Raw genomic sequence first — 21,775 nt, 5'->3', positions numbered from 1 at the left:
AAAAAAAAAAAAAAAAAAAAGAAGTATTTAATAGTCTTCTTAGTGATTTTTTACATATAAAAAGTGATTTTTGAAAAAAAAGAAAAATCTATTAAGTATTAGATCTATTAAGTATTAAAAATTCTATAAAAAGTGATCTATTAAGTATTAGATCCTTTAATTTTTTTTAATTTTCCAAATAAGAAAAATTCTCCCAAACATTAAAGAAAACGTTTAAATTATACTACAAATAAAATTATGTTTGAGAATTATATGGGCCTTCTTTAAAGTGTTAATAAAATATATAGGGAAGTGAAATTTTTTTGAAAGTTTGAAGAATTCGTCTCAAATAGAGAACTTATGTCTTTTAAAATTATTATCATTTTCCTTTTAATTTTTCCTTAAAACATTATGAAGATATAATAATAAATGAAATAATATATGCCCAATATATTATTTTTATGATTTATCACTTCTTTAGAGCCTCTCACACTAAAAAATGGTAAAAATTATGATGAAAATGGTAGAGCAAACCAAGGAAACGGTAGAAATGTATTTTGGATTGTTTAGGCCTCCAAAAGCATATTTTGAAGTCTTTGTTATTTTCTTCATTACTCATAATTATTAATTGAAAGAGTATTCTTTTTATACTTAATGGTAATTTTAAGTATATGCTAAATGTAAATACTCATAATTTCTGCTTTCTATACAATCAGTCATACTTTTATTGTAGAGTATTTTCTCAATTCCAATATTATCCTAGGGGCATTTTCTTAAGTGCACTTATATTCTCGAAAATGTAAATAGCATTTTTCTTCAAAAAATAACAATAATACATAATTTCAATTATCAAAATCAATATTAGGGTTCAACTATAAAACAAAAATATACCTTTTTCAATAGATATTGGAAAGATACCACCAATCAAGTGGTGTCATACATATATTTTTATGTCTCATTGTTTGTATCCTAATTCTATTTGTTTATATCATCGTACTTTAATCTCGTTATTTGAACACTCTTTCCACGATCTAAACATTTTCATACAAATTCGAAAATTCAGATTTTTTATTCGGTAGGATACCATTACCGTACCTTAACATATTCCTTAATATTATTATTTTTTTATCAAAGCTATTATTGCTTATCATTAGCTTAATTACACATGGTAAATGGTGATTAAATACATTAAAAAAGTGATCAATAAACAATAAATACAAAAAAAATGTTGTGATTAATACACATTAAATACAAAGTCTAATCATCATCATATTGTGTTAAGAGTGATGAAGAGAATAGTTATTAAGCTAATCACCATCAATGAATTTATTTTTCCATTAAAGATATATGAGCCCACTTGGGAGGGGAGTAGAAATAGTTATTATTGTTGTGGGATTGATTCTTGTGTTTAAAAAAAAAATGTATTTCTGGCATATGGAAAAAATATAAGGACATGTTAAAATAGTAAAAATACTAATATTAAAAAAATAATTTTCAAAATAATGGTTGAGAGAGAGAGAGAGAGAGAGAGTATGGGATAATTTGAATTAACTTCATTTAATAGAAAGAAGAGTTAGGTAGAGTGAGAATAAATGCAAGGGCATGGGAATTGAAGAAAAAAAGGGCAGAGTAGAAATGGGGGGAGAAGTCAATGTCTTGAAGATGAGAGGTGAAATGATAAGAGAATGAATGAATACACACAACAACATATTTTGACCATTCCCATCCATCTCTTTCATTGTCTCCATTCATCTCTGCAACTCTACCAATCTCCGTACGGCCCCCTATCTCTCTTTTACGACCTCTCTCTCCGGCCTCTCACTCTCTCTCTCTCTCTCTCTCTGGCCTCTCATTCATAATGGCCCCTCTTTCCCTAGAATTTGGCAAAACAGTAGTTTATTTTGATAAATAATAATAATAATAGATCAAGTTATTTTACAAAAAAAACCATCAAATTAGTGTCCCCCTGGTCTCATTAGCGTATTCCTTTTTTTTTTTTTTTTGAGGTTCATTTGGATCTGTTTCCGATACAACCCACTCCCCATCAAAGAGAGGGTAAGCTTCTCTTCCCGGGTCAACCTACTCAATATCCGAGAGAGCGTAGGCTTGTAGCAGCCATAGTGACGGTGGATAAATCGGTGAATCACGCAACGGATGATATCTACTTGAAAATCTTATTTAATAATAATGATTCAGATAATGACACTGAAGATAGAAAATGAATAAGATACAAATCAATGACATCCGACCTGATATGAAAAAATAAAAGCTAAATATATGTGTTAGACTTGATTGGTTGTGTTTTTAATATTTATAAAGTTGTTAGTGTAATTAAACTTTTTTTTATGTTAAAATTATAATTATTTATTATAATTTTTATGAGTATTTAATAAAACTTAATATTTAATAATTTAATTTAATTTTAAGTTAAATATATTTAAGTTATTGACTTAAAACTTATTATCTATTTCTTAATTTAAGTATTAAGGTTGTTTAATAAAATTTATTTTAAATAATTAAATTGATATATTTATTCTCATAAATTATAATTAGAGTAAAGAAGATCGAGTAATAATAGAAGTCGTAAAATAGTAAAAAAGATCGTTGAGGTAATTATAACAAATAAGAATAAAATGGTAAAATAAAGACGTGAAGTTAATAATAAATTAATTATTTTCATTTATTACTTAAAATTATTTTTTATTTTAAGTTATACGTTATTTTACTAAATATATTTAATTTATTTAATGACTTAAATTAAGCTATTAAACCACTTTAAGTTACTAAGGTGGTTTATTAAACATCCGCTTAGTTTTAACTTTTTTTCCTTAAGAACATGGGTCATTGAATGTGTTTTTTTTTACCTTTTGCTTCAAATCATAGTTAATGACTTCAACTTTTAGTTTTATCAAGTCTTTTTATCATTAATTTATTTGTTATAGAAAATAAAAGAGAACATATTTTCTTCAATATAAAAATTATGTTTGATATTTTACACTAATTTTTCTTCATTTTATTAGTAAGTAAAATTTTTTATATTTCAATATTAAATATTTACTTGTTATAATATTTCTTATCCATGGTACAATTTTATAATGTGTTACAACAAAAAAGGTAATTTCTAAAAAAAGAAAAAAATACAAAAATCACTTTAACTAATTATTTAAATTTTAACTATAATTTTCAAAATTACATCAAACATTTAATTTGGTTCTAAAGTAATATTATATTAATTTTCATTGATTTAATATATATATATTTGCTCACTTGTTAGAAGCTGATTAAATGTAATAAAAATCAGATATTAAATATAAAAATAATTTCAATTTAGTTATGTTGGTTGAAAATATTTGATTTTTTCTATTTGAAACAAACCAAATTAACACCACTTTAGATGTACTACTTTATATGTTTACTTACATATCAAAGGACCTTTTTATGACTTAAATTTTGCGTCTTAAAGCTCTTTTAAAGAACTTTGTATTGAGCTAATTTTGCAAAAAAATAAAAATAAGAAGAGAAATAAAATATTGAAATTAATCATTTATAAATTCATAAAGAAGTATCTCTTAGGAATTCAATATAAAAATTATTTTTTGATAATTATTTAAAAAACTTATACCAAAAAACTTCCCTCTTAAAATTAATTTTATATAAACTCAAAAATGAAAATTAAAAAAAAAACAAAAACAAAAATAAGCTCAAGGTTAATCTTTCCTTCTCATAGTCATTATTTTACAGAACGTTGCCATGAAGAGGCATGCAACAACCGAACAAGTTCTAATGATTATTATTAATTTCTTTTTTTCTGTAAAATCCCACTTAATAATGATTTCTGTATATTCCAACCAGGAATGAAAAGGACAATACATAGGAGTATGACTTATTTTTAAAGCTAGATATAAAATAATACACCAACCCTAATAATATGTTTGGTTTAAGGAATATAGTGAGTATATAACTAAAATTAATTAAAAACTTATATATTGTCAAATTATTTAATTTTTAATATAAAAAGTGAAATGAATTTAAAAAAAATATGTAAAAAAATTATATAAATTTTAAATTTATATTTTATTTTTAATTTTTTTTTCCTATTTTCTTTCTTTGCATTTTTTCTTAAAATTTTCAAGAATCATATATCATAAGACTATGTTTGGTTTTTGAAAAACACTAAAGAAATGGAAGGAAAAAGGTTTTAAAAGAATTATTTTCTTATTTTAGAATTCACGAAAAAAGGGTCAAGAACAAAATATTAAAGAAAAGAGAAGGAGAAATGTTACAAATTTTCCTTCTTTATTTCTTCAAATAAAGGTGAGAAAAGTTGTATATTTCATAATAATTTATTTATTTTTCTCTTAATTTTATCATCAATATCCAAACAAGAGAGAAACATTGTAAAATTTTCTTATATTTTTCTTTCTTTATAATTTTCCTTGTTATTTTCTTTTCTTCACTCTTTCATTATCACACGAGCTTTTGAAAATTTGAGGAAAGATATGAAGGAAAGGAAATAGAAAAAAAAGGAAAGAAAAGAAATTTAAAAAATAAAAATTAATAAATTATTTATATATATATCTTCAATTCAATTCTTCTTTTTCATTTTCCATGTAGAAACTAAATAATTTAAAAATACATAAATTTATAACTTATTCTAATTAATTTTAATTTTCTTTCATAGTAAATCAAACATAAGAAAATGTTTTCCTCATCGTCTTTTTCCTATCATTAATACTTTATAAAAAGCAAAAATAACATTTGAAAACTAAACATACCCTAAGAATCGATACAAGCAATTGCAGATTTAAAACGAGATCATTAATTCTTGTTAATTTGTTTATGGAGTAGTTCATTCATTGAATTTCAACTATCAATCTTGTGGGACTATTTCTAGTAGTTTTCATTCAAATTGAACACCAAAAGAAATAAAAGAGAACATTTATTATTGATACATATACTTGGTTTGCATGTAACTAATATATGGCACATCAAGAATGACATTCTATCCACCTTTCAAACATCACAATAAATTAGAGACGATGCTTCCCTCGAAAAAATGGACCCAATATAGAAGCTTAATTAATAGAGAACCAAAGTCTAAGTCCCATGCAAGGAGAGCCACACATATATCCTAGTGATTGTAGTGACACCCCATAGAGGGAAAGAGGCCTGCAGATAAGGACATGGAAAAAATGCAGCCATGAATAGTAGAGCAATTGTTGATGAAAATGATTGTTGTATATATTTGTGAGATAATTTGGGTTCACATCTATGGCCAATAAGTGGTGCTCATTCAACATTGATGGGTCTATTCTTTTTGCCTAATGGGATTGGGGATCATTCCTTAAAAGAAAAGGGACACATCTTTTTGGTATCCTACTTTGTCTTTTGGTGCAAAATTTAAACATTTTTCATGGGTTCTACTTCAAATTTTATCCTAGACTAAATATATAGCATCGAAGTTTCCGACTATATTATTTATATTTATTTATTTTTACTTTAATCCCCATTCTTATTTTACACATATTCAAATAAAATTATTAGACAAAGGTATTTATTATTAATGTAGAATGTCTGAACTCTTTAACTAGGGATTTAGGGTAATGAATAATTAGAATTAACATTATGAGTTTGATAAAATGAAAAGTTCTGAATTTACTTAGAATTTTTTAATGTGATTTATTTTACACTTTCATTGAATTTTGACTTCCTTCCATCAAATTAAATCTCTTAAGACTTTAATTAAAATTTGAGTTCCACCCATAAAAATAAATCTCTTACTTTTTGCCTTGTTACAATGAGTTTTGGCTAGACCAATAATCTTAACCCTTGATTTTTATTTTTTCAAATCTATCACAGCCATATAAATTTTAAGACTTTAAGATCAAGTTTATGGGTACAAAATATTACCATTTTTTTTTTTAAACCCACATATATTAAAGGAAGGAAAAAAAAAAAGAGAAAAAAAAAAATCAAGAGTAGGTGATATAGACCTACTTTTTATATTTTATTTTTATGCCTTTTGTATCTTTTTCATGAGCATGTAAAGTGACTTTATATTTCATATTCACCCATGGGGATGATGCATGCCACCATCATCTTAGTGTAAAATGAAAATGAAATAATGGGTGTCACACACTCACAAGTTGTATTAGGTACAAGGGGGCCCAAACAACAGAAGATTCACAATTACCAAGGTTCAATCTCCTTTTCTCTCTCTCTCTCTCTCTCTTTCTTTTCTCTTTCACTCTCCCTTAAAGTGCCATGGAAAAGAAAAACACAAAATCAATTAGATTTCATATATATAAATATATGTATATACCTATATATGAATATAATAAGATTATGATTTGGGTGTCACAGAATGATACTCCTTTATCTGCTTTCTGTCTCTTTTGTCTCCTTGTCTTTTTCTTTCTTCTCTTTTCTTTTTCTTTTCTTCATCTTCTTTCTCTTTCTTTCTCTTCAATTTTTAAGAGGGTACCTGATTCCCATTTCCCATCACTCTCTTCAAAACATCATAAATATAATGATTTTGGAATGAGTACTTAGGGTTCCTAGGAAATATGCTCATTGTGACCTCCCTAAAGTGAACTCCAAATTGGGTTTCTTGGGGCTCATTCTTGAAAAGCTTGTTGAGTTCACATCCATCACTACTCTTTCATGGCTTGCAGTATCCTGCAAAATAAAACAATATATTAAAATTAAAAAAAAATCAAATCATGAAGGCAAAATAATTGTTGGATAGGTAAATAGCTTGGGATTTTTAAGAAATAATTTGGGTCTCCCTTTTTTCTTTTCTTTTTCCTTTTTTAAATTAGAGTAACATTACTTCTATTTTAAGTTACTTGATTCATTACTTTTCTCTTTTATTTTAAAATAAAAAGATTGTCCTTTGAATGAAATTATATTTGAAATAATTCTAAAAGACGAAAAGTTTTTATTAATCTCAAGAAATCGAGTGAAATTATGTTTGAAATAATTTTAAAAGACAAAAAGTTTTTATTAATCTCAAGAAAAAATTAAGCTCTAAGATAGATATTTTCATTAAAAGAATTTAATATAAAAATAAAAACATGTTACTTCTCGTAAAAACTTTGTTTTATCTTATTCAGGAAGTCATTCTATATTTAAGAATATTTATATAATCTGATATTGTCGTTTTAAAATCATAACTTTAGTTTAAACTTTATCTTTTGGTTAAAACAAGAAATAAAATCCTATCAAAACAGTATATTGAAATGGAGAGAACTCAATTGCCAACTCGATTAGTTATTTAATTTCATGTTGGTTTTCTATAGTTAATTAATTCCATGTTCAAAATTTCCCTTAAAAGGCTAATTACATTGGTAAAAGCCCCTTAAAAAGCTAATTACATTGGTAAAAGAGGATAACGATAGGCTTCAAAATTAAGCATAACATTTTTTAAAGTGGATCCTCTTTTGCCTCCTCATGTTGTTATCCTTAATAAAGAAAGTAATAGAACTATAGTGCCCTCATTTTGGTTTATTCCAAAGGGAATAATATTATTGGGGTTTGTTTGGGTGAAACATAGACTAGGACAAATCTAAAGTTTGAGGATAAAAACAAAAGCATATATTGCCAAACAACCACTTATCACTGCAGTTCCTTTATATAGAGAAATGAGTAGTTTCAAGTAGAGCTACCTCAAAAGGGGTTGTGCTTCCTCTAGAATCTCTAGGCTTTCCATGCAACCAAGCATCATCCCTGCAACAAAGGAAACAACAAGAAGAGAATATTTTTTTCTATCTCAGTAAAGGCCATGCATGAAGAGGAAAAGGCCCCTCTGCAACATAATATAAAATACATATATACTAAGAAAATAAAGCTATCTTTTACTGATAACTTCTTTAGAACTCCATTGCTAGCTTTTATATATATATATATATATAGATGAAGATCTCACCATATCCCATGTGATAGCCCATTATCCATAACAAGAAACAACAAGGAAGCTTCAAATGACTCAGCTTTTGAACCAAGATTTTTCAACATCATGGCCCTCATTTTGCTTTGCTTTTTTATGCCCCAAAGGATCATTTCGTTGAATTTTTAGGGCTTTGTAGGGCTTCATTGTTCCCTACAACATTCTTTACAAATATAAATCTTGATATTCATCCTTCAATAATAGAGCTACCTAGTTTTCAATGGTCATCACATGAACTTCAACAAACCAAAAAAGAAAAAAAGAAACAATGCATCGCTTTTTCGTGATCACACTTGCATGTAATGTGTCGTTTTCATATCCATAAGCAAACATAGAAGCCTCACATTATTGTTTTTGGCTTGTATTAGTTTCTTGAAAGGTGATATGTGTAGCTCAAATGCCAACTTAAATATATATATATATATATAGCTTTGGACCATACTTAATTTTCTTTTGGTAAGAATTTAATGTGGTTTTAAAAGAAGAAAAAACTAAATCCTATGTTACTATGCAATGCACGACAAATTATATATAGACAACCATAGGGAATTGATGAGTTTATAAATGGTTAATTCCCCATCCTAACAATGGAAAAAAAAATGACAAAAAGTTGTACTTCACAAGATGATAAATTTTGTAGCCATTAATTTTTGTAATCATTGGAATATTGGACATATTAAGCATACATGCCATATTCACAAAAGGTTTAACTATTAATAAATATCAACTTTAGTGGAAAATGGAAACCAAGTCTTCATTTCCAATAATTTTTGTTGGAAGTATTACATGAAAAAATATACTAATAACTAGGTGACTAATCTGGAAGCTACATAGTATAAATCTCACCTTGAAGAATTTTTCCAGAGGCTGCAGGAGTCCAAATCTTGATCAAAACCCAGTCTGCTCTGATGAACAAGCTCACATCTTTGCGGGTTCTTCTCGATATCCACCATGTTGTCCTCCGAAAGCTCGCCTGCTAACCTCCCTTCTAATCCATCCAATTGTCCTACAAAAGTATAATTCCTCGAAAATTAAATTTATCTGTCTTGTTAGCTTCAAAGTAGATAGGACGGATTCATGCTCTACTAATAATGGAGCAAAAATGGTCCTACAAACCCTATAATTCTCTTACCTGACGAAGCTGGAGGCCTGTCGGTGGTTTTAATGGTCCGATACATCTAGAAAAATAAAATAAAAAATAAAAAATGATTACAAAAATTGGATTATCATGAAGATTAAGCATCAAATTAAAAGATGAAGGTTGAGGAGATGGAAATTAAATATGGATATGTTGCTTTATAGAGGCATTGTGGCCTACTGACAAAGTGAAGGTACATGTATACACACTGTTAAGAAAAGTCTACAATCTGAGTCCATCTGTGAGGTATGTAGACAGTATACACAGCATAAATGCATTTATGGGCATGTAGATATGGGTACATATATGGATGTATGCAGTTAACCATGGTTAAGGGAGTGTGGTTAGCAGAACTCAATGAAGAAGGATGAGAAGAAGAAGAAGGAGAAAATCATTGTGAAATGATGGCAGTGTTGTACTTTTTTTTTGGGTATTTTAATCTGGGAATTCCTTGGGGTTTGTATTTTTTTTTTGAATTTCTATTTTTTTTTTCTTTTCTATTTTTGGTGGCTTCCTTCTACCAAGCAAAAAGCTGATAGTTGTGTTGCAGGACCATCAGATCTAAAGAAAAGAGAAAGGAGAGAAGGGGTGGTGAAGGCTTTGAGGAGATTTCCCACAGAGAAAATCATTGGGATTTGTAAATGCAAGTTCAACTTCACACATACACACCCAAAATAAATAAACAAATAAATAAAAAATAAATAAAATAAAATACAATGGAAATTGCACCAAATTTGAAGAAGCTTCCCATTTGGAGTGAACTGATTTTTCATTTTTCTTACCTGTAAATGGGATTTCACATGAGCCAAAGTGAGATCCTTCACATCCATGAGCTCAAGAACTGACTTGGGTGTAGCTCCTAAACCACAAAAACAATCATTTCTTGGTTTTCTTCAAGCTGGGTAATTCACCAACTACTGTTTGGAGGGGAGACTGAGAATCAAAATCAATTAAGGAAACAAAGAGTGGGAAATTTAACATACTTTCATGGCCACCGAGGAGCTCGACGGCGTGGACGAAGCGGGCATGTAGGGTGGTAGTCCACCGCATTCGGGGAGCCCTCATGCTTCTCTTGGTGGGAAATCTTGATATGAATCGCGATCGCTGGAGTCCATTGGAGTTGAAGCAGGTGGTGGATATTGTAGATGGAGATGAGTCCAATGAGTGTTGGTGAGGGAAGGAGAATGAAGGAGGGGTGCTTTGGTATATGGGGATTCCTCTGATAGGTCTAAGGAAGCCAATTTGTTGGTGAAGGCCTTCTTGATGATGATGATATTTCTGTTGTAGTTGCGATGGAGCCAAGAGTGTGTGATACTTGGGGTGGAGTGGGTGGATGTGGTTGGAGGAGGGCTCCAAGGCCTTTGGATTTGCGAGGGAGAGGTCGGAGGCGGTGTCGGGTTTTCGCGAAGAAGGAGTGGCTTTGTTGGAATCCATGGAACTTCTCCAAAACCCTAAATCCGCCTCTTGATGATCTCTTCTACTCCAACTTGATGTGGGTTTGGTGTTTGGTGGGCTAATTTGGAGGGATAAATCAGGTTGTGCTGGAAAAAGCTCCATTCTTCTCTTCTCTTACCTTCTTCTCTGGGCTTTGTTTGGTTGTGAAGCTGTTTGTATGAGGGTTTTTGGTGGTGTTGGTGATGAATTCTCTGGTAAGATTTCTGGGTTTTGTTCAGACAGTTTATCAAGGGAGGGAGTAGTTGCAGAGAGAGATGGAAAGAGAGAGATGAAAAGGTGAGAAGTGAATAGTTAAGTCTCTTGCTTGTTTGTGTGAAGTATATGTGAGAAAATGACACTCTATTTTGAGAGAGAGAGAGAGAGGTACAGAGATAGAGGGGAATGGCACTATTTTGAGAGAGAGTGAGGGGGAGAGAGAGATGGGGGAGAGAGAAAGAGGGAGAGACATGGTCTTTTTTTCCTTTCTTTCTTTATTGTGGACGTGGGGTAGGGACCGTGAGGTGGAGAGAAAGAGGAAAAAAGAGGAAATTGAATTGAGACTTGATTCCTTTTTACTCCTTTTTTGCTTGTTTCCTTGGCGAGGAAAGGAAAATTTTAGTGTAAGCTTTAACGTGTGAGTTTGTCTCTCAACCCACTTTAGGATGTTTACCATCTTCCCATGCCTTCCTCTCTTCATTGAATTCTAAAGTTTGGTTGGTGCTCCTTTCCCCAAACCCTAATTCCCCATTTTTAGGGTTTTGACTTGATGGCACCCTAAATTACACTGCTCTGCCTTTCTTCGTTTCCCTTTTTTTATCACACATTACTCTCATCATTCCAACCCTAATTCTTTTTTCACCTTCACTTCCCATTTTTCTTCTATCTTTTTTGTACCTTTTGTCCCATATCGCTTTCACTCCACATTCCTTTATTTGTTACCATATTACCATGCTTTAAACTCGGACTCCGATGCCAACCCTTGACTAGGAATCAAATTGCTGCCCTAGTCCATGGCCTAGTAACTCCGACATATTTTTATATTTTTTTTATCATATTTTCTAATAAAAACATAATACATAAATGAACTTAATCAAAATAAACCTAGAAAATGTTGTTAGGATTCTAAAACTCAATGTAAATGCATCTCCACATCTTTCTATTTGTCAAAGGTAAGACATAATGTATAAATGGACTCAAAATTAACTCAGAAAACAATGTTAGGTTTTTGAAACTCAATGCAAGGACATTACCATATCCTTCTATTTGTTGGTAATAAGACATAATTCATAAATGAGCTTAAAAAGAATTTGGAAAGTAATACTGGGCTTTTGAAACTCGATATGATCAATGCGTCATCATTACTAATTCCATTTGTCGTTGAGTATATAAGCTTCATTGAGTTTGTATGTATTTACATTATATGGGTCTAGCTAGCATGACATCTCATTATCGATTTCCCTTAAAAATGAAGAAGAAAAAAAAAAAAGAAATACCCTTGTCAAAACAATGTTTTTTCATTATTTTGTTTTGCCATCTTGACAAAGACCATAGTTTCATTTAGATATATTTGATTTTGTTACATACTAATTTGAAAATAAGACATCAAAACTAAGGTTGGAAGTTGTTTGTTTTTACTGCTTGAGAGGTTCTTATGCCAATCAGTACTACTAATAGAAACAAGTGGTTGTTGGGACAAGAACAACCAGGATGATCAAGAACCTTAATTTCAATATTCATCTTCAAGATTGATTTAAGTTTTATTTTTATTTTTTCTTTTTAAAACTTATAAACAAAAAAAACATATCATGATCATCCCATGGCCCTACATCACCTTTCACAAAAATCATCACAAGAACCATAACTTCCCTTTCATATGACCATATATGTATATATTCCATCCCATTATCCAAAGAGTAGCTACCACTTCAAATTAATTCTTCATTTTTGTTGAAGAGACAGATTCTTGAATGCCATTTTCTCTGTCAAAATTCATAGATAATGTCTTCTTCACCATTAATAAGTATTGCACACCCATACTTCTGAGTCCCCATGGAGTGGCACAGCGACTAACCGCACCTCAAGCTTGATGGGGCCTCAAGCAATGCCATAAGCCCTAGAAGTGGGCACATGCAAAAGCTTGTTATTTCTTTCAGTATTGTCACAAAAAATGCCACCCATCCAAAGAGGCCCTAAAAGGTATGTCCAAATCACTACTTTGGTGTTTGCTTTGATGTAACCTATATTACTAGACATGAAATGAATGGAAGAGAAAGCATATGTATATATATATATATATATATATATATACATGAATCAAAACTTGCTTTTGGCTTGTTGACAGATTGCTGTAACAAATCTGCAAAATATACTCCATTCATGAAAGTTTAAGATTGCGCGCAAGCTCAATGCTTCAAAGGCCAGCAATGGCCATGTGCTCAATAATGGCATGCCATGGTACATTGTTACATATCCAGGCACGATCCCTTCGAAGTCCTACACATTATAGGAGGTTCTAAAACAGCAAGATTTCCCAATATACTCCATTGATGTACAGTAAGTACATTGGTGTGCATGTATGTATCATGAAAATATAGATAAAATGCATGATTTTAGGGTTAGCTACCTATTATTTCAAACCTAGAAAAATGCTTGATACTGAATCTCATTTATGGAAGAGCATTCAAATTTGCACAATGCCTATAAATTTTGAGTTTGGTAAGTTCTCTCCATTTTAGTGAAAGTTAGGGCTTGTACATGAATAAATGTTAGAGGGTTTGAGGACAACTGGTACATGAATAAGTATTAATTTGTTGAAAGTTCAAGGGTAATTTTCTAGGTATAAAAATAATCACCCTTGAGTAAATTTCACACACTGTTTTCAAGCTGCAATTGTTGCTTAATTATAGGCCTGTCAATTAAGTCTAATTGTTCATATCCCATAAAATAGGCTTGCAGGCAAAAGAGTTCACTAGGAGAGCATACGAAACCAAAAGTTTAAGAAAGGACCTTGAGACCTAACATGTCACCATATTGATTAAATTGATTTCTTGGAAAAAGTAATTTAGAGAAATATTAATTTGAAACGTTTATCATTTTTTGAGAAAGGGTTCTTTTTTTTTTTTTTTTTTTTTTTTAAATCTTGGGAAACATGCATTTAAAAAGAAAAAAAAATTATTCGTATCACACAAAATAAATTTCGAGATAAAAGAGTCAAAAGAGAGAGAAAAAGAGAGTAAAATTTTAATTAAGCTAAAACCTTGAGACATAAATACAAAATATTTCATTGTATGGATTTGTTAGAAGAAATTAATTGGAAAAGTATTAATTTGAAATTAAAGCTTATTATTTTTTTAAAATAGGTGAAATATTTTCATCCTATAAAATAGACAATTGGGAAAACAAAATTGTCCATTTGCCACAAAATAGGCTTAAGGACAAAGGAGTTGAGCAAGAGCCCACTTGAACCATACTGCAAAAATGTGAAGCTAACCTCAAAAAATGGTTTGATATGTCTAGAAATGAGAGTTGTGTATTGAGAAAACCTTGTCTTGTGTGTGTATATGTATATAGTCATGTGATACCCTTGAGACATGGTACACTTTATTTATTTGTTTTTTCTTCATACATTTTTTATTATTATTTTATTTTATTTTATTTTGTGGGTTTCATTACAATTTGATATCTCCCAGTGTTCTTTTTCTTTTCTCCTCCTTTTCCCCTTTTACTTTTTCACTTTTAGAAGAGATATGTGGGTCTTCTTTTGGTTCATTCTTTTGGAGGATGCATGTTGTGACCATAGGGTATACAAAGTTTCACACAACCAAGGTCATCATTTGACATGTGGATAAAAATTTAGCCAAAAACTACATGTATAACCCTTCCTCTTATTTTTTGTATTTCTTTGATTTTTTGCAAATGGAAAAAAAATAAAATTATAAGGGATTAAACATGGGTTTGTATGTTATATATGAATCACTCTTGAAAAGTTCAAAATATATTTTTTTTATTTAGATAATTTTGTAAAAAAAAAAAAAAGACTTTAATATGAAAGTTAAGAAAATATTATTTTTTGAAAAAAAAATATTTTAATTTATGCAAAAAATTATATTATATAAAACTTCTGCAATATTAATATTTCTTTTTGCAAATTATGGTTTTTATTTAAATTTAGCCTTTAATTAAAACAAAAAAAAATACTAAATGTCATTTCCAAATGGACCTAAATACTCTTGGGACTTGCCTCTCCTTGGATATGAAAATGATAAAGTTTATGGCATATATTTTTGAAACAAGTTGATAAAATTTCCAAACTTATTTTCCTAATATTTCTTAATAAATAAAATGAAATATGATATAATTTTTCGTTTGCTAAGAACATTCAATCACTATATCTCTTTGAAGAGAAAAATTTTCAAATTCTCTGGAATTTTAATTTATTTTTTTCAAAAGCAAAATTAGGTTTGATTTGCTCTTTTTAGACATAAGCTTCAAATGAACAAAATATAAATATAGGGTTTTGATCTTCTTATTAGTCTAATATGAACCAATGAGAGCACAACATTTTCTCCTATAATAAAATGTATTATGGAAAATTTCCCCAAATGGGCGGGGGCTGGTATAAAAACAAAGGCCCAAGCAGCCCATTCAATGTGAGAAATTGTTGTATTGAGCCCAATAACGAAAGTCATGGTACTGGTGGGCTGGGCTCAGACTTGGAACCCTAGGCTGAAATGTAAGGAGTTGGGCCGGGCCCAAACAATAATCAATAGCAAGAAAATTGCAGATGCAGAGCTATTGTAAGTAGTTTAATATATTGATATATATCCAATCCAATTATATTTCGTAAGGTAAGAATTTGTTTTTTCTTTAACAAAAAATAGATTTTTCCGCAAAATAAGATATTCAATTATATTATAAATATGCCCTCAGAGTTATCCTTAAAGATTTTTTATATTTCCCATAAACAATTAAATACAATATTTAATTCTAATTTTTCTAGCTCCGATAAATTGGAGACTTGAATGAATGAAATACACAAGAAACTCTTCTTTTCTAGTTCTTTTCTTCTTTTCTTTATTTCTAAGTCAAAAGAAAACTCTCTGATAACAAGGAGTCTCTGAAAAAGAAAATTCTTGTAGAAGAGTGTTTGTAGAAGACTGAAACACTGAGAAAAGTCTTAGGCGGTGTTTGTTTTTTTTTATTGAAAAGAAAAAGAAAAAAAAAATCGATTTTTTCTGTTCAGCTAAAACTAAGATTTTGATATGAATTATAATGACTAGATTGAATTTATTACTAACAAATTCACTTTAATTATGTTGGTTAATATCAACAAATTACTCTTAGTTGAATAGAAAAAACCAAAACATTTGGTTTTTTCTATTCGATCAAAAAACAAACATCACTTTAGTCTATAGAAAAGTGTTTGTGGAAAACTAAAATACAGAGAAAAGTATTTGTGAAAGACTAAAACACTAAGAAAAGTGTTTGTAAAAGACTACAACACTGAAAATATAAACTTGTTACCAAAAAATCTCTTCTTTCTCACATAAAAGATATGTGATAAAATTACCTTTTATTTTCTATTTCATGTAATTTAGTTTTTATTTCATTTATTTTATTTAAATGTATAAACATGTGCAAATATTATTTAGAAATTTTTTTTTTCTAGCAAAAAATTATGAACAAAAATTATAACCAAAAAATATTTAAAATATGTAAACTCCTCATAACTAGAAGTTACGGGAGAAACTACAAAATTAAAAATACATAGTCAAAAGTTATGCACATAATTCCTAATTCTTTTTAATTATATTGTAAAACTACAAGTTATACAAAAAAAAAAAATGTATAGGCAAAAGCTATAAAATAAATAGTTCATAACCTAAAACTATGTACAAATTTGCACATTTTTCTTATGACAAAATTATCAATAACCTGAAGCTATAAAAACTATGAGTTCTTAATTTCTATTTCATTAATATATACTACCTAATGTTCATGAATTTTTACCATATTTATAATTAACAATAGCAAAATATTAGATCATTATATTTTTATTCATTAAATATTATTTACTTGATGAAATATTGTTAAATAATTTTAGTAATTTATTTATAATTTATTTCAATAAATTGAAATAGTTTTCTAATTAAATTATTACATATATAGTTTTTAGATAATGTCAAACCTTGCAAAGCTTGAGTTTGTTGTTTTTGTTATTTTAAGCAAAAACTACTTATTTTGGGTTCTTGATGCTAAAATTAATTATATACATACAATGAATCTTGGAAATGCAATTAAAGAAGGAAATGACACATCCTTGTAGGATCGCACCAAAGCTTTAATATTCTTTTACCATCACATTGATGAAGGATTAAAAGTTGAATACCTTATAATTAAAGATCTTTTCATCCTTTAGAATAATCGATATGACCACCAAAAGATTGTAATTCTTCCAAAAGCCCACTATGATTAGATGCACTTACGATTACAAGATTTCAAGTATGTCAATGACTGTAGCCGACTTTATTCAAAACTAACTCACGATTAAAGTTATGTGGAGAAAAAGTCATTAAAGAATATATGCTTGAAAAAAAAATGTGATTTTTCATGTCTCAAATGTGCTCCTACAGTAGCAATATCGAGAACGTCGTTTCACCAAATATTCATAATTGATTTCATGTTTTCTTGTAGTAGAACATAATAATGAGCTTTTATTATAAATAAAAAAAAAACCACCAATCTTGTCTTATTGGGTCTGTGTTTTTGCCTGAAGCCAATGCCACATTTATCCAAACTCCTAGACATGGATGAGGATGTGGATATGGACGAGGCTAAGGTAGAGGACATGGTCACGGTCAAGGATAAAAATATTGGTAATCATGAATATATCGGTAGTTCGATTTTACAGATATATCAGATATATTGGAGATATATCAGATATATTGGAGATATATCAATGGATATTTTGATACAAAATATCGATTGGCCTAAAATTAATCAAAACTTATGAAAATATAAAACAAAGCTCTTACAAATAAAATTAGAAGTATAATAGACATTTTAAAGTTGTTTTGTTGAAAAAATTAATATATATATATATATATATATATATATATATATATATATATAAGTGTACATTGGTTATTAAATTATATCAAATATTATTCAATAATAATATTGTAATATTTGATTATAATATGTTTAATTTTAAAATATATTTAATAATAAAATTAGGATATATTTAATTTAATTGTATTAAATGATAATAAATGTATAATTTTCTAATATTTAATTAATATATTAATGACATTAAAAAAAATTGCTACTTAATTAAATGAAAAAAAATTATTTACTTATAAAATAATTATAATTAATTCGTTGTTTAAAGGATTGTTTTAATATTGTGTGTGTGTGTGTGTGTGTGTATGGTGCATGATAATTAACAAAGGACAAACTTGCCCTAATAGTAAGTGGATGTTGGCCCCAACCTTTTGGTTGGGGGTTCAACTCTCGACAATAGCACAATAGCTCATTTTATTGAGCTTTAACCCCCGATATATCAGTTGAAAATATCATATCCATATGTATCGACACACCGATATTTTAATCAGTGATCACACTCACATCATGGTAGACACAATTCTCGGCATCGTGGTGGTTATAGTCATTTTCAGAGTAGAAAAAAAATTCAAATCACCACAAAATAAACATATTCGTGAGAATAAATGTTATAGATATGGCATGAAAAAACACTGGTCATATACCTCTCGTACTTCAAATTATTTGGTTGACCTTTATTAACCCTTAATAAAGGTAAAAGGAAAGGATGTTAAAATAAGCTTCAATGATGGTGATGGTGTAGTAGACTTAACCCATTTAGATGTTTCAGATTTCTTTGAGAATCTTAGTGGAAAAATTGACCATCTAATTGGTGATGGAAATGTTTGTTATGCTTAAATTTATGTTCTTATTTAGTTCCTTACAAATAGTTTTACTATGTTATCCTCTTTTGAACACATTATCTATAATACACATATTTTACAATTTATTTCAAATTTTATTTTTACATATGATCATTTCATATCTATTTTTTTTTCTTTATTTATATTTGAAAGTATATGGATCCCTCTCACGCCTTGATAAATCATATGACATCCAATAAAGATGCATATCTTGTAAATTGTGTCACAATACACACAATTCTTCATGGTAAAAAATATTTTTCTAAGTTAACACTAGCTAAGTTTAATGTTAATACAAAATTAGGTATTTTCGACTTGATTCAAGGCTTCGAAAGAACAATTATTATTTTACCTAGTGGAACTAAAATCTACATCAATGATGCTCTTTATTCTTCTAAATCCAATTGAAATTTTCTTAATTTAAAGGATATTTGCCGAAATGGACATCATATTGAAACTATGAATAATGGTAGTGGTGAATACCTTTTCATTACTTTGGTTTTTTTTGGAACAAAACATGGTTTTTTTTGGAACAAAACATATTTTAAAAAAACTTCATTTTTACTCATGTGGGCTATATCAAACAATTATCAAACCTATTAAGTCATATGTTATCATGAATTAAAAATTCTTTTACTCAAAAACTTTTATGATTTAGCATGAACACCTTGGTCATCCGGGATTCTTTATGATGCGTTGTATTATCAATAATTTTTTTGTGCATCCCTTGAAGAACCATAAGATTCTAATGCCTAATGATTAAAATTATTTTGCTTGTTTACAAGACAAATTAATTATTAGACCATCATTCACCAAGGTTGTATATAAATCACCAACCTCTCTAGAACACATTCAATGAGACATTTGTGGGCCAATTCATCCACCTAGTGGATCCTTTCGTTATTTTATGGTTTTAATTGATGTCTCAACTTGTTGGTCCATGTTTATCTTCTTTTAATTATAAATGTTGCCTTCGTCGAGTTACTTGCTCAAATAATTTAAGGCATAATTCCCTAACCACCTTATTAAGACAATTCACTTTGATAATGCTAGTGAATTCTCTTCTCAAACATTCCTTGATTATTATATGTTGGTTAGTATTGATGTTGAGCATCTTGTTGCTCATACTCATACTCATACTCATAATGGATTAGTTGAATCCCTTATTAAGCATTTGCAATTAATAACAAGACCATTACTCTGAAGAACAAATTTGTTTTTGTTTGCTTGGAAACATGCTATTCTCCATGTTGTCACTTTAATTTGAATTTGTCCTACAACAAATTATGAATTCTCACCTTTACATCTTGTTTTAGGTTACTAACCAAATATTTCATATATACATATTTTTTATTGTGTTGCCTATGTTTCCTTGCTCTACCTCAATGTTCTAAGTTGGGTCTTCAACATTGACTTAGTGTATATGTTAGCTTCAATTCTTTATGCACTATTAATTATCTTAAACCTTTAATTGGTGGTGTTTTTACAACCCGCTTTGTAGATTGTCATTTTGATAAAAGTGTTTTTACGATGCCATTAATAGAGGGGAGGGGGGGTAAGTCAATTCTAGAATAATGGCAAGACATTGTATCCTACTTATCTCATTTTGACCCCTATACAAGGTAGTGTGAACAAAAAGTTTAGAGGATTATTTATTTGCAAGAACTTGCAAATCAGTTACTTGATGCCTTCATAAGTACAAAGAAAATAACAAAGTTACATATACCAATTGTGAATACCCCAACATGTATTGTGTCCCTGTAGGACAATTGGAGAATGTCATGACAAGTGAATCTAAGACACGCCTAAAACATGGTAGACCTATTGGCTCAAATGATACAGTTCCTAAAAAAAAGAAAAACACTAGAAACAATATATGAAAAGCTTGGTACTCTTGAAGAGCTTACAAATACAAAAGAGTTAATAAAAACAAATGATGAGGCCCCACTTGATAAATAATTAGCCTCTAAAAAGGCACCAATTGGTCAAGTGTCCCTAAAAAAAATACATGTCTTTAGAACTAAAGAGATCTTAATTGGTTAAATGGGAGAAACATGGAACTATAGTAACCCTATTATTGACAGTATATTTATTTTCCAAGTGGTTATGGACATTATGGGAAATGATGAAGATTAAGAACCATAAATTGTGAATGAATGTCGAAAAAAAAACGATTGGCTAAACTTAAAAGAAGTAATCCAAACATAACTAAGCTCGTTAACAAAACGAAAGGTATTTGGACTTGTAGTTCAAGCACCTAAAAACATAAAGCTTATTGAATATAAATGGGTCTTTGTGCGAAAACATAATGAGAATAATGAAATCAGAAGATATAAAGAACAACTTGTTGCTCAAGGTTTCTTGCAAAGACATGGTATAGATTATGAGGAAACTTATTCCCCCATAATGGATGCAATCATATTTTGATACTTGATAAGCTTAATAGTCATTGAAGACGAGATATGCATCTCATGGATATTGTTACAACTTATTTATATGAGACTATAAATACTAACATATATATGAATATCTCTAAAGGATTCAAATATCCTAAAATAACTAATTCAAAACTTTGAAACATGTACTTAATCAAATTGCAAAAATCTCTACATGGATTAAAGCAATCCAAGCACATGTTGTATAATCATTTGAATGAGTATTTGTTAAAAAAATGATGTGTGAATAATTCAATTTGTCTATGTGTTTTCATTAAGAAATTAGAAATCGGGTTTACAATAATTGCAATATATGTAGATGATTTGAATCTTATAGAAAATTTTGAAGAGCTCACAAAAACAACTAATTATTTAAAAAAAGAATTTGAAATGAAAGATTTGGGAAAACAAGATATTGACTTGGCCTATAGATTAAACATTGTTAAAATGGTGTGTTAATCAATCGGTCGACATATATAGAAAACGTATTAAAGTGCTTTTATATGGACAAATTGCATCCACTCAATTCTCTGATGGTTATTCGTTCACTTGAAGTGAATTAAGACCTGTTTTATTCTAAAAAAGAAAATGAAAAAATTACTTGATCTAGAAGTACAATATCTCAATGCAATTTGTGTACTTATGTATCTTGCAAATTGTATTAAATTAGACATAGTCTTCTTTGTCAATTTACTAGCAAAATATAGTTCTACTCCAACTAAAAGACATTAGAATGGGATTAAACATATATAGCAATATCTTTGTGGAACAAAAGACATGGGCTTATATCATTCAACAGAATCAAAATTGTAATTGATTGGGTATACGGATGCAATATATCTTTCAGACCCTCATAAAGCTCAATCTTAGATAGGAT

At 29.0% G+C, this 21,775-nt stretch overlaps 1 protein-coding gene across 1 annotated transcript; it reads right to left on the bottom strand.

Annotated features, from left to right (window-relative positions):
- Positions 1–6,443: 6,443 nt before the first annotated feature.
- LOC117933044 (probable transcription factor KAN2) lies at positions 6,444–10,938 on the bottom strand. Its single transcript, XM_034854396.1, has 6 exons — positions 10,049–10,938; positions 9,848–9,924; positions 9,060–9,105; positions 8,774–8,933; positions 7,647–7,707; positions 6,444–6,657 (listed from the first exon to the last, which is right to left on the bottom strand). Exons 1-6 carry the CDS (start codon positions 10,620–10,622, stop codon positions 6,550–6,552), a joined length of 1,026 nt encoding a protein of 341 aa, XP_034710287.1. The 5' UTR covers positions 10,623–10,938; the 3' UTR covers positions 6,444–6,549.
- Positions 10,939–21,775: the final 10,837 nt, after the last annotated feature.

Source organism: Vitis riparia, chromosome 16 (genome assembly GCF_004353265.1).
Source record: "Vitis riparia cultivar Riparia Gloire de Montpellier isolate 1030 chromosome 16, EGFV_Vit.rip_1.0, whole genome shotgun sequence".
Taxonomy (NCBI): domain Eukaryota; kingdom Viridiplantae; phylum Streptophyta; class Magnoliopsida; order Vitales; family Vitaceae; genus Vitis; species Vitis riparia.
This window is presented reverse-complemented; position numbering and strand designations above follow the sequence as displayed.